This window comes from Myotis daubentonii, chromosome X, assembly GCF_963259705.1.
Source record: "Myotis daubentonii chromosome X, mMyoDau2.1, whole genome shotgun sequence".
Taxonomy (NCBI): domain Eukaryota; kingdom Metazoa; phylum Chordata; class Mammalia; order Chiroptera; family Vespertilionidae; genus Myotis; species Myotis daubentonii.
The window spans coordinates 115,967,988-115,986,266 of record NC_081861.1 but is presented as its reverse complement, the minus strand read 5'-3'; the positions used below and the strand labels follow the sequence as shown (position 1 = coordinate 115,986,266).

The window sequence follows — 18,279 nt, the reverse complement described above, 5'->3', positions numbered from 1 at the left end:
CATTCTGTGGTTTCACATGAATATTATCCCAAGGGACATGGCTACTTCTTCCAGGAACTTGGGAGGGAGGGGGAGAGGAGAGCAATGCACCTGATAGAGAATAGCCTACATTAAGTATACACTAGATATTTTCTTTGGCTTCTTTCTATTTCCTTAAATGTTCAAATGTTCTATTAAAGTTAATGGGATCCATGAATAACTACAAATAAGGTTGTGTATTACATTAATATATGACTTGGAATCCTAGTTATGGGCATGGGACTAGGGAAATGGGTATTTACAGTCCATACATCTAACTTAGAACAGAACATATAAACTAGATAACCATTTGGTACTACTGGTAGAATATGTGTGAAGATACATGTGCATAAACATGCATATACATACACACATATATGATATATTATTATATTTCATATACTATTTGAAACTTTCTCTTTTAACTAACCACATAGCAGAGCTATCTTTACAACATGGCAATAATTATGCCTCTATAGCATGAATTTTAAAAGTTTCATGATGTTGTACTAAGCATTTCTATATACCAAAAATGAACAAGCAGAAACAGAAATTAAGAAAACAATTTCAGCCCAGCCGGCTTGGCTCAGTGGTTGAGCATTGACCTATGAACCAGTAGGTCATGGTTCAATTCCTGGTCAGGGCACATGCCTGGGTTGTGGGCTTGATCCCCATGTGGGGCGTGCAGGAGGCAAGAGATCAAACATTCTCTCTCACCATTGATGTTTTTATCTCTCTCTCGCTCTTCCTTTCTCTCTGAAATCAATGAAAATATATTTAAAAAAAGAAGAAAACAATTTCATTTAAAACTACATACAAAAGAATAGAATGCCTAGGAATAAATTTAACCAAAGAAAGGAAAGACCTATACACTGAGAGCTATCAGAAATTTTTGAAAGAAATTAAAGAAGATACACAAATAAATGAGAAAACATCCCATGCACATGGATTGGAAGAATTAATATTGTTAAAATATCCACAATACCCAAAGCAATCAATAGATTCAATGCAATCCCTATCAAAATTCCAATAGCGTTTTCCACAAAAATAGAACAAATAATTGTAAAATTTGTATAGAACCATAAACTTTCACTCTTAAAAAAGTGTTTTAACTATTTCTTACTTACATCATTCCACTAATCGGTTTATTGCTCTTAGATAAATTTCTAAAGGTATGAACACAAATCTCAGATTTTACATATTTAAAATTTTGTGATTTATTTAAAAATTATGCTCTAGAAAGAAAACATCAATTTATTCTATCATAAGCCCTTTCACAATTCATGATATTTTCTGTTTCCTTATATTCTAGACAACTGTATTATCACCCTTCCAATCTGCTGATCTGGTAGGTAAAATTGACTTCATTGCTTTATATTGTATATCATTCATTACTACTACATGTGTGAAGCTGTGTGTCCATAAACATGCATATACATATATATTTATTTATGTATATATATTATATTTCATATACCATTTGTAAATTTCCCTTTTACCTAACCATATAGCAGGGCTATCTTTACAACATGGCAATAATTATACCTCTATAGCATGAATTTTAAATGTTTCATAATATTGTACTAAGTATATCTATATTAACTAGAATGCATTTTTGTATACTTACGGATATATTGACTTTTTTCTTTTGTAATTTTCTATCTCATGTTCTTAATTTTCTTATTGGAATGTTTTGCTTTCTCTTATTCATTTACTGAGTTACTTATATATGAGGGCTACTAAAATTTTGTTATAAATGTTACAAATAATTTCTCAGTTTATTATTTGACTTTTAACTTTATTTATGACTAAGGGCCCGATATACAAAATTCATGCAAGAGACTTGGCCCTCACAGCCTTGGTGGCTGCCTCGGCCCTCACAGCCCTGGCTTTGTCCAGAAGGTCGTCCAGAAGGTCATTTGGCTGTCTGGTCTAATTAGCATATTATACTTGTATTATTATAGATAGTTCATGTAAAAATTCTAACCAATACATGAAACAACTAGAATTGCCTTACTAAATACCTTCACATACTCAATAAATAATTACTATAATCACAGGCTATGAAGCAATAAAAATAGTACAATTTTTTAAGAGCTTAATAAATACTTTCACATTCATTCCTGGCTTCTAGGATCAAGTGAGCAATGAGCAATTAGTAAATTAATGGTAATACTGCAGTGCTTCTAGCATACTTGTTCCTGAACTATTTGAGGTACCAAATAGGTAAAAGGCTTTAATTGCCTGGCTCACATGAAATTTAAATTATGAAATAGAAGGAGAAGAATCCATGGGAACATCTTATTTCTAATTCCATTAATGATCTAAAATTCCACTTGAAAATGGCTTTTTGAGGTATTATAAAGTAAATTTTAATGTTTCAGAAAGAGAACTACATATCTCAGGAAGCAGGTAATTGTCCCTGGATTTAGCAATCTGACCCACAATATAGAAATTTCTAATTAAAGTCCTCCTTTTATAATGCTAATCTTTCAGCCATAAATTTCCTTGGGACATGCTATAATGAAGATGAAATGTACTAAGGTTTTAAATTAACCAGAGATCCCAGAGAAACCTAATAAACATTTTCATAAATGTTCACTGTAAGTAAATTTTATTGTGAAGTAATCCTATTGCTATATATAGCTCTCATCATGGGCATCATTACACCATGAGTAACTGAACAAATAGAAATAATTATTTAAAATGCTAATCTTCCAAATCGGGATTTGATATAGGTAAAAGAGGAACATGAATTTTTGTAACTGAAACAACAGGCAGATGATCTGGAAATAAGGAATCACATAACAATATTTTCAACTACCATTAATTCTTTCAAAGATAGTTTTCCCCCAAGGGTTTAATTTATAACAATTCTTTAGTTTAAAAAATTTGATGTCTGCATTCTTATAAGTTCACCATCACCCAAAATATGAATGGCATGTTGGTTTCACAATAACTCTAAATTAATTATTCCTAAATATGATATCCCTTCAAAACAATTTTATCTTTTTTCTTTATAAGATCAAGGGAGTAAAGTTTTAGTTAAAGTAAAACATTTGCCAGTAGATCTGAGGCCTGATTACATATATTTACCACACATTTACCTATGTTGTTCTGCAAGTTTAATAAGAAGTTTTCATTGAATAAGTTTTAGCATTATTCCATTGTTGCGCTATATTATTCTTTGGCAAAGACCACAAACTAAGATGTAAAGCTATGTTCTGATGGAATTCTGTAACAGGGATAATTATACATGGGTAACTGCTAATTATACATTTTAAGAAATATATTTATATAAAATAAGTTAGCGATCAAGGTTATTATCCATTTTCATTTGGATGCTACCACACTTTAAGTACGGTTTCATGAAAAAAAAGTGTGATTAATAACTTTGATGAAGGAATAATTATTAAAATACTTCTGAGAATAAATACATTGTAATAAACAATAAAATCGAAGAAAAACAGGAAAGAAAATTACTGATGAGTGTAGAAACTAGAAGTTCTTCTACAGAAAATGGAAAAATATAGTGAATTTGCTTAAAATATTTACAACCCTAGGATAGAAATCACATTTATAAAAATTCAGGATATCAGATCCTAGAGCCAGTATTTCTACTCTGAAACTTTAGTCTGATTATGCAATATCTCTGGACTTCAGTTTCTTCAACAATAAAATGAAAAGGATTGTGGGTACTCAATCTACTTAATATTTTTCATATTAAATAGCATATATAAATTCTTCCCAAGTGAATTTGAAATGTCATGTGTGTTGGAAAGCAACTGATCACCTTCCAGAACTTACTCTACAATACTTATGGGCAAAGACATTCTCAAACTTCTTAGTCAGTCAGTAGCCTAGGTATTTAAAGATGTGTAAAAGCTTACTTAAAACAAATCACCAGTAAGTACAGTACTCATTACTGAACACCCATTAAGCACCATACTAGCCTTTGTTCAGTTGATCACTATCCCTCATAAGAATCTTATAAATTGTGGCAGACTGTATTTTTTCAAGATGGATACAACAAGATCTCAGATTCTAGGTACTCTTATTACAATGTAACAATGACAGTTCTCTATCAAGAGTTGGGTTGATGTTCTCTCCCCTAGAATATGAATGAAACTGTGACCAGGGGCAAATTACACTATGTGACTTTCAAGACTAAGCCACAAAAGGCAATATAGTTTCTGCTTGGTATTCTCTGTATCACTTGGTCTTGGAACCTAGGCAGCATTTTGAGTACAAATTACATGGAGAGGCCACATGTAAGTGTTCTAGACAACTTACCTGACTGAAGTTCCAAAATTAGCCACCAGACATGTGAATGAAGAAGCCTTCAGAATGACTCCAACTTCTGCTACAGTCTTATTGCAACTGCATAAGAAATCCTGTCCCAGTTAGCTCCCATAATCATAATGGACTAGAGGCCCAATGCATGAAATTTGTACAAGGGGCTCGGCCCCCGCAGCTTCGCCCAGAAGGTTGTCCAGTCTAATTAGCATATTATACTTTTATTATAGACTAGAGGCCTGGTGCATGAAATTTATGCATGGGGAGGATGGGTCCCTCAGCCCGGACTGCACCCTCTAGCAATCCAGGACCCCTCAGGGGATGTCCGAATGCCAGGACTGCAGGCCCCTAATCACTGACCTACCTGCCTGCCTGATCGCCCCTAACTACTCGCCTGCCTGCCTGATCATTCCTAACCATTCCGCCTGCTAACCCCTCTGCCTGCCTGCCTGATCGCCCCTAAACACTTGCCTGCCTGTCTGATCACCCCTAACTGCTCACCTGCCTGCCTGATCGCCCGGGCTGGCTTTTGATTAGTTTAAGCCTGTCTTGGTTTCCCCTTATTGGTTTGTGGTAAGAAGATGTGACATGATTCTATCAAATAAAATGGAAGGGAAAATATGCCCGGAAATGTGTCCTCACCCTTAAAAGAGGCATACATTTAGATTATAATAAACATGCATCAATCAATATAGATGGTTTCAACAACTTTGTAGCTTCTGGGTAAAGATTAAAAGTGTTTAAAACTTTGCAACTTGCACAGTTTTAGTAAGTTCACAGTTTACAAACATAACTAGAAGAAACCATGGAAGAATCTTTTAAAGGCACCCTTTCAATAGCAGAGCACTTTATAATTATAACTTTCCTTCCCCACCAACAAAAAAGCCATAAAGTAAAATATTAAATAATTCCCAACAACATAAGATAATATTTAAATGGAGAAAAATACTGCAAATTAAAAAAAAATAAGTAACAAACCATGATTTTGTTTATATTCCATGTCATAAAAAATGGCTAATGTACTTAATGTATATATAATTCCTGAAAATTGATAATATGCTATTCTTATTGATAAAAATTGGGAAACATGAAAATTTCCTTGAAAAAGAAATCCTCCCAGTTCTTACACACATGTAAAGATGCTTACTCTCTCACACAGCAAGAAAAACTGCAAATATTTAAAATTTTACACACACGCACTTAAAATATGAGTGTAATAAAATGATTCCACAGATTTATTGAACTGATCAAATGAGATGCATTTAAAAACTACCAATGTTAGTTAAAGAAGAGAGGTGCCTCTTTTTTTCTAGCAAGATTTCTAGGGTTATAAATCTCTTTTATTATTATAAAATTATCAGATATAAGAAAAGTATGGCTAACTTTCCATAGCCTGATTCCTTTACTGTCTGAGCTGTTGAAAAGTAGAGGACATTTTGGGGGGCTCAAAATATTTATTAAATGAATGTGGGATCTTTGCCCCAAGCTGTGCAAGGAACATAAAGATCAATAAGGCCTTATAGGCAAAAATAAAGGTATGTAGATGTTTGCTTTCTTGTTTCTTTTTCTGCTACACTGTTTCCAGGATAAGGCTGGTTTCACAATGCCTCTGGATGAAGGACAAGGCTCGTGTGCAGTTACCAAAGGAGGAAGGGGACAAATTGATACTTGGGGGTACCTGTAAAAATCCAAGTGATACCAGTCTTATTGTTAGCTTGCAAATAATGGGTATCTTCCCTGAATCTGCATCCCAAAGTATTAGGCAGTGGTAGGCAGAAAAACAGCCCCCCAAAGATGCATATGTCCTAGTCCCTGACACCTGTGAATGTCACATTACGTGGCATTGAAGAATGCCGGGAGCCGGTCCATCCTTGCTGTTTCAAAGGACCTGGCATATATGGCATACGGTTCTTAATATGTTTGCTCACCTTCTTGGCGCTGTGTTTTAAACAAGGTCACCTCTCCGAGAAAGGTTGATTCCCCAGGTAGGGATTTTCCCCTGAAGTTAGGGAGGGAATAAAACCCCTCAACTAAGTGCCAGGCTGGTAATTAATCACTTTAACTACGAACAATCATGCTTAAGCTACATAATCTTTACTCCCTGGAATGGAGATAAGAAATGCCCTAACCTTTGTAATAGAGATTGATAGGATTGAATCAACTGGTATAAATACAGTTGTAACAAGACAGAAAGACACAGAACTCAGAACACAGAACCTACACTCAGAACCTAGGCACAGAACCTACACAGAACCTACAGACAGAAGAACTTCGCTGGAGAGAACATGGCAAAAGATCCTGGACTGAACCTGACTATAGAAATATGGCAAGAGAACCTGACTAGAACCTGGTGACCGAACCTGGCTGGAGATCTCAGACAGAACCTGGCTGGAGAACCTAGCGAGGGAACATGGCTACAGAACCTGACTGGAGATCCTAAGCAGAACCTCTCTGGAGATCGAGACCAGAACTTGGCTGGAGATCCTGGCTAGGCTGCTGATCAACTGAACGCTGTCTCCATGTCATTCCTTCTTCGCCGACTCCGTCCACACCTTTGGGGACCCCTGGACCTGCTGGGGCTGGACCCCGGCAGAAGAATTAAGGTTGCAAATGGAATGGAGTTTGCTAATCAGCTCACCTTGAAATAGGTAGACTTTCCTAGATTATGCAGGTGGTCCCAATGTAATCATGAGTCCTTTAAAGTGGAAGAGGAAGGCAGAAGAGTAGGTCAGAGTGATACGAGAAGACTCAAGTTGCACTTACTATCTTTGAAAATGAATGGGGGCACGGGCCAAAGAACATGGAAGCCTTTAAAAAGTTGGGGGGGGGGGGGAGACAAGGGAATGTAATCTTCTTTAGAGCCTCCAGAAGGAAGTCCTGCTGACACTTTGATTTTAGCCCAGTGAAGCCCATGTTGAACTTCTGAACTGTAAGATAATAATGTGTGTTGTTTTAAGGCACTAAAGTTTTGGCTATTTGTTACAGCAGGAAGAGGAAACTGATTTAGACATTCATTATCAGTAGCAGGATAGGTTAATCCAAGAGAAATACACTTTTATCAATGTGGACACAAGATATTCAGTATAGTTTCTTTCACTTTCATTCTTTCACGAACCCATTCCAATCATTGACACCCACGAAAATACACACACTCCACTGACATTGTTCTAATCAGAGTAAATATTAGCTAGAGTAAGCATATTAACGTATTGGCCAAAATGGTATAGATTTGAGAGTGATTAGTGTTGTTATTAATAATTCCACTGTAATAACTGTTATATATCAGGATTTCCCAGGACCCTATCCTACTGGCATTTCACTGGTTAGTTTTCCATCCCAATGTTACTTGAACTAATCAGAAACATTTAATGCTGTTAAACACTCTTCTCTCCCTGAAACACTTTCTTCTACCAGCTTCCAAAATAGGGTACTACACCCTCCTCCTTTTTCCTCTCCTCTTACTGGTCACCCTTTTTATCCCTGTTTCTGATTGCTTCTCATCTCTGAGTCCTGGGAATGCTTATCTATCTGTACTTTTTTTCCTAAATGGTCTCATCCAGGTCAATGAGTTTAAATACCACCTATGTTGCTGATGCCTTCCAAATTACTTATCTTTAAATTTAAACTTTCAACTCTAGGTTTATGTATATTAAAGTCTCATAATCATAATCATCTCAGCATTAATATGTTCAAAACTGAGCTAACTTACTCCCAAATCTATCCCTCCTACAGTCTATCGTATCTTAATCACTGGAAACTCCATTCTTCAAATTTCTTAAGCCAAAACCTTATAGCAATCCTTGGTCCCTCCAATTCTTTCCTAACTCATATATACTATGTAATGTGAATGTGGAGTATGACCTTGATGAATAATGACCTCAATTCTGCTATCAGTATGCCATCTCAGAGATCACGAGACACAAAGACTCACCAATCAAATGAGTATGTTCAAATCCCATCAGCTATTCTATTATTTCACTCATGTATGGGATATAAAACAAAAAGGAACAAACAAAACAAAAAACAAACTCATAGATACAGACAACAGAATGGTGGTTACCAGAGGAGAAAGTGGGGGGCATCAAAGAGGATAAAGGGGGTCAAATATATGGTGATGGAAGGGGACTAGACTTTGGGTGGTTGGCACACAATAGAGTATACAGATGTCACAGTATAAAGATGTACACCTGAAACTTATGTAATGTTATTATTAACCAATGTCATGCCAATATGTTTAATTTAAAAAATAAATAAACTTAAAGTATATGGAAAGATGGAAGGTGAAACAGATGTGAAGGTAACACAACTGGGATAAGGTCAAACAGAAGGATCACACTATTTAAATCTTGTATTATACAATGTTCATATGCTTTGCTGTATCAGCCTTCACTGCTGATAATGTGGACAGAACCAGAGGTGATATTTGAGCAAGGGGTCCAATAGGCAGAAGATGCCCAAGGCTACCACGTACATTTACTCTACTGGAGAGACGCAGGAACGAGTATACCTGTAGCTCATCAGTTAGCCTACTAAATAGCTATGAGATTTATTGGAATTTTTAAATGTAAAGTACTTAGGAGACCATAATGAAACCACAGTATTATTATAGGGTGGGTAATTCAGGAATAATGTAGCTGTCAGCCCAGAGGTAATATGATCATATGTTATGATTTGGTGTTTTCATCACTTTCCATTCATAAGTAACACTCATGTGTATTCCATTATTTATCCCATCTACTTTTAATATGCACAATAGGTTAAGTTACTCTCTATACTTTAACATACATTTTAACCTCTGCCTATGTCTCACAAGACTATTTGCTTCATCATCAGCTAAATTTAACTCATGGGGTTCATGCCTATTTCACTGTCTACTAATTTATTTATGATTTATGCTTAAAGCCTCCTCGAAGTTTTATCTATCCTCTGGCTTTTTAAAACACAAGCAAATGTTTTCAAAGAATATAGCAAACACATGTTCCAGATTGCATTAGCAAATCCTGTGGGTTGTGCTAAGCATATCCAGAATTCAACTACTCTGCATCATGCTCATTGGAAAACATTTTGGAGATTCATCAAAAATTTTAAAAAAATAGAACTACCATACGATCCAGCAATGCTACTTCTAGGTAGATATCCAAAGGATATCTTGCCTGGATTATTGTAATAGAATTCTAACTAGTCTCCTTGCATCCACCCTTGTCCCTTAAATTTATTTGCCACACAGCAGCCATGCTGAAAAAATAGGAGTTTGTCCAGCCAGTGTTCTCAATGGTTAAGCATCGACCCATGAACCAAGAGTCACTGGTTAGATTCCCAGTCAGGGCACATTCCCAGATTGTGGGCTCAATCCCCAGTAGCAGGTATGCAGGAGACAGCTGATTGATGTTTCTCTCTCTTTCTCTCATTAATGTTTCTATCTCTTCCTCTCTCTCTAAAACAAATAAAATGTAAACAAAATTTTAAATTATAAAAAGAAAAATATATGCTTATGTCATTCTTCCAATTGCTTTCCACCTCACTGATAAAAACAAAAACCAAAAACCTAAGTCATCACCATTCCTTTCAGGACACTATGTCATCTGGTCCACTATTACAGCTGAGATACCATGTCCTTAACACTGTGTTCCTCCTCTATAACTTTCCTTGAATAGTCCAAATATCCCCAAAACTCTGTGACTTTGCACTATATGTGTTCTTTCTAATGGGTTTCTCTTCCCTTACATGCCCACACATCTCTCCAGTCTTTACTCAAAATTTACCTTCTTAGTGAGTCCTTCTCTGACAACCCAAACTTAAATTTTAACTTCTCTCTGCCACATACCATGTATTCCATTTTCATCTTCTTTTCTTTTTAGTAGTTACCACTAAATTTTACTTTACTTAAGGCATATTACTTACATATTAATTGAAATGTTATTTTACTTATTTACATATTATAACTCTTCTATAAGCATACACCCTCCATTAGGGCAGGAATTATTTTGTATATCTGTTCATTGATATGCCACTTGGTTCTATAATATTACCTGGCACATAGTAGGTGATTAATAAATAAGTGTGAAGGGATTACAAAAATAGATACTACTCAATATGTGAGTAATCCTACATATAAGAATCATAGTAGAGAAAATTCAGTGTTAATATAAGGACTGTGAGTTTGGAGTTAGATAAATCTGAACTTGAATCCAGGTTTTGCCACTTACTGGGTAGGCTTTGAAATTTGGATTAAATTGGCCATTTTGAAAAGGAGACAAAAGTCACTCTAGGCTGAGAGAACCATAAAAGCTAAGACAAGAAACTGCTTGGCCCTTATGGAAGAGAGCAAGCAAATGAATTTGAATGGAGTAAAGAAAACATGAGATAGGCTAATCTGAAATAAACATGACAATATAAATTGTTAATAGATCCTGGAGCTTCCTGATGAGATTTAGGAGATTTTTGTTATAAAGACAAAAGTAAGTGAAGAAAGTTTTGTGATGGATATTATTAAAGCTGATAACAATAAAATGTAATCAGATTCACAGGAGGCTAAACTAAAGATAGTGATATTGATTGCAAAGCTATTTCTGTATCTAGAAAACATGTATTGAGGGCCTGAATCAGAGGGCATGTATGAATATTGAGGAGACATAACTTAATGGAGAAATGTAAAGAAAGAATTGACTTTACATGTCTCATTATCAAATATCAGATCAATATAGAGACAAAAGAGCATGTCACATTTTTAAGTCTCAATGACTGCTGAGTAATATTCTCATTGACATAGAGAAAAAATGACAAGAAGTGGGTTTATGAGCAATGAAACAAAGCTCACTTCAGGACATCCTAGGCTTGAGAAATCAGTGCATATCAAGGTATAGATACATATCAAAGAGTTGAAAATGAGTTGGAAATGTGGCTGTAAATCAAGTCATTGGAAGTGGTGAAAACATAGATATAATGGTCATCTGCATATAGCTTGAAGCCAGGAGATTAAATTATATTGATAAGAGAGAGTGAGTATAAATAAGAGGGTCAAGGGTTCTTCCATGAGACTCCAGTGCTAAGAGAGTTGGAAGAGGAGAAAGGACTAGATATGAAAGATACAGAACAGTAAGGTACGAAAAAGAACCTGATGATTCTACACTAGAGGCTATGGGAACAGAGTTTCAATTATGGCAGAAAACCTGAGGAATGAAAAGAAGATATTTGATTTAGTGAGTAAATATAATTATTTAAAAATAAATGAATGGCCGAAACCGGTTTGGCTCAGTGGATAGAGCATCGGCCTGTGGACTGAAGGGTCCCGGGTTCGATTCCGGTCAAGGGCATGTACCTTGGTTGCGGGCACATCCCCAGTGGGGAGTGTGCAGGAGGCAGCTGGTCGATGTTTCTTTCTCATCGATGTTTCTAACTCTCTATCTCTCTCCTTTCCTCTCTGTAAAAAATCAATAAAATATATTAAAAAAATAAATGAATGAATGAATACATCATGGACTACAGAAGGCGGTAAGTGAAAGAAAGTGACATAATAGCATATTAACAAGATAAAGTGAAATGGTGCATTTGGAGAGGGGCAGCATACACATGGGTGTGAGTGCCACAGGCGTTTTGGACAGGGTGAGGCTCCAGGAAAGACAGGTAAATTGAAGGTGAAAAAAGAGATTGGGGATTTTTGATGTAAGTTTAGGAGTAGAATGAAAGAAACCATGATCAAGTCATAAAAATACAAATCAGGTATAACTATAAAAACGATATCCTCCATCTAAGATTAGATGGCAGTTAAGTGATACAATGAGGGCAAATTAGGGGTTCATACCAGATAGTATCTCTTCTGGGGAAAAAACTCATTTATGGGCAGGGATTCCAAGGTAGGTCAGATTGTTTCAACTTAACAGCTTCACATAAACTTCAATGAGTATAAGTCAGATTTTCGAACTTTGGGTTAAATGGGGATAATTGATGTTTCTAAGATATTGGGAACTTTTAAGATAATTAAGGAATTTTATGTTTTCCATAGGAGACAGTCACCTGCATGGCTATCTTCCCCATTATGAAAACTTCACCCTTCCTTGTAAACCACCAAGTAAATACCTGAATGAATTGAATAACCTTAAGTTATTTTGAAATGGATCAGATACAAAGTATAGGGGGCAGTATAGGCTCAGGCCCTCTAAATAATTCTTTACTTTGTTTTCTTAGTAAATAACTAAGACATAAATTTATCAAACCTAACTATATATAACATTATCTTCTGATGTGATACCTTTAGAAACAGGCAGAATATATAATTCCCCATTCAATGTAATCATTCTTTTTCTTTTCTAAAAGATAACATTAGGTTCATTTCAATAGCTTATGTTTTAAAAAATAGGTAAATGAATTTTTTGCACATGTTAGAATATATTAGATATTTTGTAATATTTAGACAAAGGTAAAGTGAAAAAAATTGAGTCTAGAAAAATTAAGGTCATTTATAATTACTTTATTAATGAGTCATACCTGAGCAGTACCTTTATGAGATGGTAATGAGGTAAAAATGTGCTGCCAGAATAGGCATTGGAGAAAACCTTCTGGAAAAGGCAACTCAATAAAGTAATAATTAGGGGGAGAGGCTTATTTTTTTGTCTTGGCTTATGCTCTTTAATTTTAGGATGTGCATAATATTCTTTAAGTCTTGGAGTTTTCAATGGGAGGGTGGTGATAAAAGAGCCAAGAGAGTCAGGGAGAGTAAGGTAGGTGGGAGGAAAGGAAGGAAAAGAAAGGAAAGGGAGGATATATAAGAACTAAAAGTAAGTATAAAGTAGCACCTTTATATAGATTATAAGGATATTATTAGTTCACATAATGTGTACACATCGCAAATTGCAAAGAGTAATGTGTGGTAGAATTATTTTTATTTACTGATCATTAGAAAGCAGATTAAGTTTCTTGTTCATTTGCATACAATTAGCTTTGTGAAAACGTGGATGGGAATTTAATAGAAGATAAGGCTTAGTCATACAACTCTTCTCACCCAATCTCCTTTGTTTAGCTTAGCAAGAAAAATAGCCAAAGATAAAGGGCATACCTAAGCCCTGAAATATGTTTTCCAGGGGGAATCTTCCAGTGTTAAGAAATTTCAGCTGCATGCATCAATTAACTACACCAAATAAATCACTGATTTATTCAAACACTATCTTAAAGAAAATCAATGAGTCTCTAAAAATGTATGCATTCTTGCCAAAAGGAGAAGGTCTTTAATTTCTAAATGGCCATTCATAGTGTAGTTTTTATAAAAGTCACTTCCTCGAGAACTTTTCAAATTGCTCTACTCAGCAAAATGTTTTCTTTTAAAAAGAAATTCTAGCAAATTTAGCAATTCCAGCACATTTCATTCCCACAATCTTACATATACAAGGCAATAATTTCTTGTATAGTTAGGTTTCCTACAATATTGCAATGGTGTAAAACTGCACTGAGAAAATTCTTTCTGTGGAAAGTATTAAATAGTATATAGACTCTGATCTGGTTACAGTGTGATTTGTTTGTATAAATACTACAGAGCCTATTATATACAAGTTTAAACTAGCCAACTTAAAAGAGATCATATGAAGAAGGCTGCAGTTATGGTTTTTTAAATAGAATATGAAAATATTTGATAGAATGAAAATATAATAAAGGCATCTAGAGTATATATTTCCTTAACATATATAACTAGAAAATCTCCCCAAATAATGTACCTAGCAAATTTTATCCATTTCCCCAATTCTTTGAAAAGTTATATGTATAAGCCTTTAATGAGCTTAATTATTGTTTATAACCATCAGTAACCTTTGTAAAAGAGAACTACATAGTAATTACATAACAAAAGTACAAGTCACTACTATGAGAATCCCCATTCAGGAAGAATCAACATATGTTAAACGTACAGCACTTCATAAGGTGTAAGCATAATCACTATGTTGTACACCTGAAACTAATATAATATTGCATGTCAACTGTAATTGAAAATTTAAAAAAATAATAAATAAAACAATAAAGTGAAAATAAAAACCCCAAGAGAAGTCAAAATAACAGAACAGCATCATGGGAGAGTAACTAATAAAACAGGGAACAATGAAACAGCTCTTGATGGAGAGGAGAAAGCACTGCTAAATTCAAACAAACAAAAGCCATGTCAGATTTTCTTGAATGAAAATATTATTTTGTTTGTAGAACATTGAGCAAAAATTCACAGACCTGTGAAGGAAATGGGCTCCGTGTGGGGTCAGAGGTGGCCATATAAGCAGCCTGAGTGTAGGCATAGCTCTTGAACCGAGGCTTAGGAGAGGAAGGAGTTCGTTCATAGCCCTGTGCTAGACTGACTGTGATCTGCAGAAAGGAGTTAGGGGGAGGGGGACAGAGAGGAGGAGACATTATAAGTAATGCTGAAAGGACTGCTTTCCAATCACTAGAAAAACTAATATTAAATGGAAACAGTGAGATGTAAATTAAACACATACAAAGTGCTATTAGAAACTGGTACACTCTAAGGATTATAGTGCTCTATGTCATGTTGGAGGGCAGGTAATCAGGAGAGATGTGGAGGTGAGATTTAACCATAAGGATTCCATACTGATACAACTCCAGCACAAATACTAGATGGTGCTCTTCAATCTGGTAAAAACAGGCATGCAAAAGCAATTTTCTCTGAACCCAAGGTAAGCAAAACCAGAATTCATCAGGTCAATACCCTGGAAAGGACTGAAGCTTTCATAACCTAAATATAGAACTAGCTCAGTAGAGTGAGAAAATTAGGCCTGAGCGCTTTCCACACCTTCTGCAGAAATTTAGCTAACAGCTTTGTCATCATTGTTTGTGTCAAAACAAAAGTTCAAGGAAACACCCCAAATACCCACTGCTGGCAGTCAGAACAAGCCATGTAATAGAAGAATCCCACAGGATACTGTACAATGAAACAATAAAAATTTTTCTCATATGTTGTCTTCATTTAATTTTTACTTAAAATATTTAAACTCATTTATCTTAGCAAAATGTTACTTTGAATAATCAAAATTTGTTGATGCATCAGCGGATTGCCACTAAAAATAAGAAACATTATTCAATAGAGTACTTGCTTTCATTCTTGCTCTAATTTTTTGCTCTAGTTGATAGAAAATTTAATGTGTATATGAGCCTATCTTTTATTTCATTTTACACAATGAAAATAAAATATATTCTATATTCCATATTCCTATAATATGGTACCTAACATAGTAAAGTATTTGAACAATGTTCTTTGAAAACAATACTACAGTCCATGAAATTAGATAAAATTTTAATGGTTTATAGTCAATCTCTCCCTTCTTTTATCCACCCTCTCTCTAAATATATGTAAGTATACATAACATAGTGTGTGTGTGTGTGTATATATATATGTATGTATATATATATACACATATATATGCATATATATGTGTATATATATAAACACAAACACATATATCCACACATGCACACATATTAAGCTATGTATAACATAGTGAGTATCTAATAACATATTTGTGTGTGTACACATATACTATATTAGGTATACATGTATGTGTGTACATATCCACAGATATAATAGATTCACATGCGTGTATGGGTATGATACCGAAAAAATGCATATAAAATAGAAAACATTTTTGATATTAGTGTCCTTTCAATACCTTACCTGTTGAGAATAGTGCATTTGATGATGTAACTGAAAGTGTTCTTCTCTAGTAACTTTGGATGGTCTTGGCAACATTTCCACTTCCTGGATGGCTTCAATGCTCACTTGTTGAGGCAAAACTTGAAAGAGTGATGTGACATACATTAAGATGGACTTCTTATCTGGATAAGTAGTGGCAACATCTGTAAGCACATTAACACCACAGATCAATTTTTGGTTTCTATATTTGAGTCTCTAAAAGGAGAATAAAAAAATCAATGTTACAGGAAGAAGACAGATTAATGAACATTGGATGGTCCATGAATATCTTACAGAGACTAATTAGAACATGATAATCAGGCCTAAAATGTCCTTTCAATTTGGCAGACCAATGAGATGAGCACTAAAGTTCATTTATTTTCCTTGTTCACATAAAAACTTCATTCCATAATATTTTTTCCTTAGTCAAATTGCCAAACTAGCCCATCTACGAGATTGGTTTTCATTAGATACAAAACAAAAATAAAAGATCATATCTTCCCTTCCATGGACAGTTATAACGACATATCAATTAAAGTGGTGCATCAGTAAGTAAACAATTACACAAAAGAGGTTAATGCTTTGGCTTCCAGTAAAGAATGCTTATACTTCCTAATCAAATTTTGCTGATTACGTATGTAAAGGGAAAATGATGTCTGTTTTGAAATGAACCATGTATTCAATAAAAATAAAATAAAACCACTATATACCATATGTTCAATGATGAATAATGTTCCTCAAACAAATTAAAAGTATTTGTTTACATTATAGTGCACCTGTTAAGGTCAGATGTTGCTTTACTTCTCAGACTTTAAAGATAAATTTAAAAGTACTTCATGTAAGGTTGATCTAACATATGTCCTTTGCCACATCCAGGGAATGAAAGAAACCCAGAATTTATAATCAATAATAATTTGTAATAACACATACAATAAGTGGCAGCTCCTTAAAAAGGTTCTTTTGCTACTTGGCATTACAATTTACCTGCTGAACTCATTCCAGGGGACCAAGATGTAAAAATAATCCCTTATGTGAAGTGTATCATTAATTCCAGAAGTATCAAAGCATAAGTCCTGATAGGAGGCCAAGGCAACTTCTGAGCAATGTGCCAGGAATTTTTCTTGCCATAAACTTATCTTGGTTTAGCAAGCATTAAAAGTTCTGTTTTAAACTAAATATGTATATTCTGGACAGGTATAATGATTCTGTGTAAAAAAATCTCAAGTTCACTAGCATAAAAAGGGAATTGAACAGGTCGCTTAGTCTTTACAAGTAACAGGAACATGATTAATCAGAACAACTATTCTTAAAATATTTTTTAAAGAGTTACAGAGGAGAGAAAAGTGAACTAGTGTTCCTTGGTCTGCTTCTATCCACAGTATAATACAGTACTTCTCAATTTTTAATGTGCACATGAATCACCTTGGGACATTTTAAAATCAGTATCTGATTCAGTAGGTCAGGGGTGGAGCCTGAGGCTCTGCATTTCCAACAAGCCCTTAGGTCAGCGGTTCTCAACCTGTGGGCCGCGACCCCGAACGACCCTTTCACAGAGGTCGCCTAAGGCCATCGGAAAACACATATATAATTACATATCGTTGTTGTGATTAATCACTATGCTTTAATTATGTTCAATTTGTAACAATGAAAATACACCCTGCATATCAGATATTTACATTACGATTCATAACAGCAGCAAAATTACAGTTACGAAGTAGCAACGAAAATAATTTTATGGTTGGGAGTCACCACAACACGAGGAACTGTATTAAAGGGCCGCGGCATTAGGAAGGTTGAGAACCACTGCCTTAGGTGATGCTGAAGCTGCTGGCTTGATGACCAATCACACTTTCAGAAATAGGGTCAAAAAAATTACAGGGAAGCAGACTATAATACCATCACAGTTTCAGTTCCATTGCTTCACTCATTTTTTTCAAGAAACACTATTGGACACATAAGTGCAAAAGGTTGACATGTACAAAATTACACAATACATATTCTATGTTACTTATTATAATTTAATTATTAGCCAACAAGATAGTGAAAGTAATTTTTGAAAGTATTTTTAAAGGAAGAGCTAAAAACTACTTTGTGCATGAGAGTGCCTTTCTAAAAAAATCTTACTAACTTAACTTTGAAATTCTGAAGCCTAAAAATCTCCCTTTCATTTGATAATTGTTTTTCAAATGTTCATTGTATAGTGGATGCTATAATTCTCACCATGTTTTGAAACTCTAGTATGTGTTTTTCCTTGTCACTAGTAACTAGTCAGTTTTATCTATGAAGAG

The 18,279-nt window shown here is 34.8% G+C and overlaps 1 protein-coding gene across 3 annotated transcripts in view; it reads right to left on the bottom strand.

Moving 5' to 3' along the window:
• DMD (dystrophin) overlaps window positions 1–18,279 on the bottom strand; it is a 2,282,236-nt gene that overhangs the window by 1,718,500 nt on the left and 545,457 nt on the right. For all 3 annotated transcript variants that reach the window (XM_059679269.1, XM_059679268.1, XM_059679270.1), the window contains exons 8-9: window positions 15,974–16,155; window positions 14,518–14,649 (exon numbers count right to left, since the gene is read on the bottom strand). In XM_059679269.1, coding sequence (XP_059535252.1) covers window positions 14,518–14,649; window positions 15,974–16,155 — 314 coding nt within the window. The remainder of the gene's footprint in view (window positions 1–14,517; window positions 14,650–15,973; window positions 16,156–18,279) is intronic.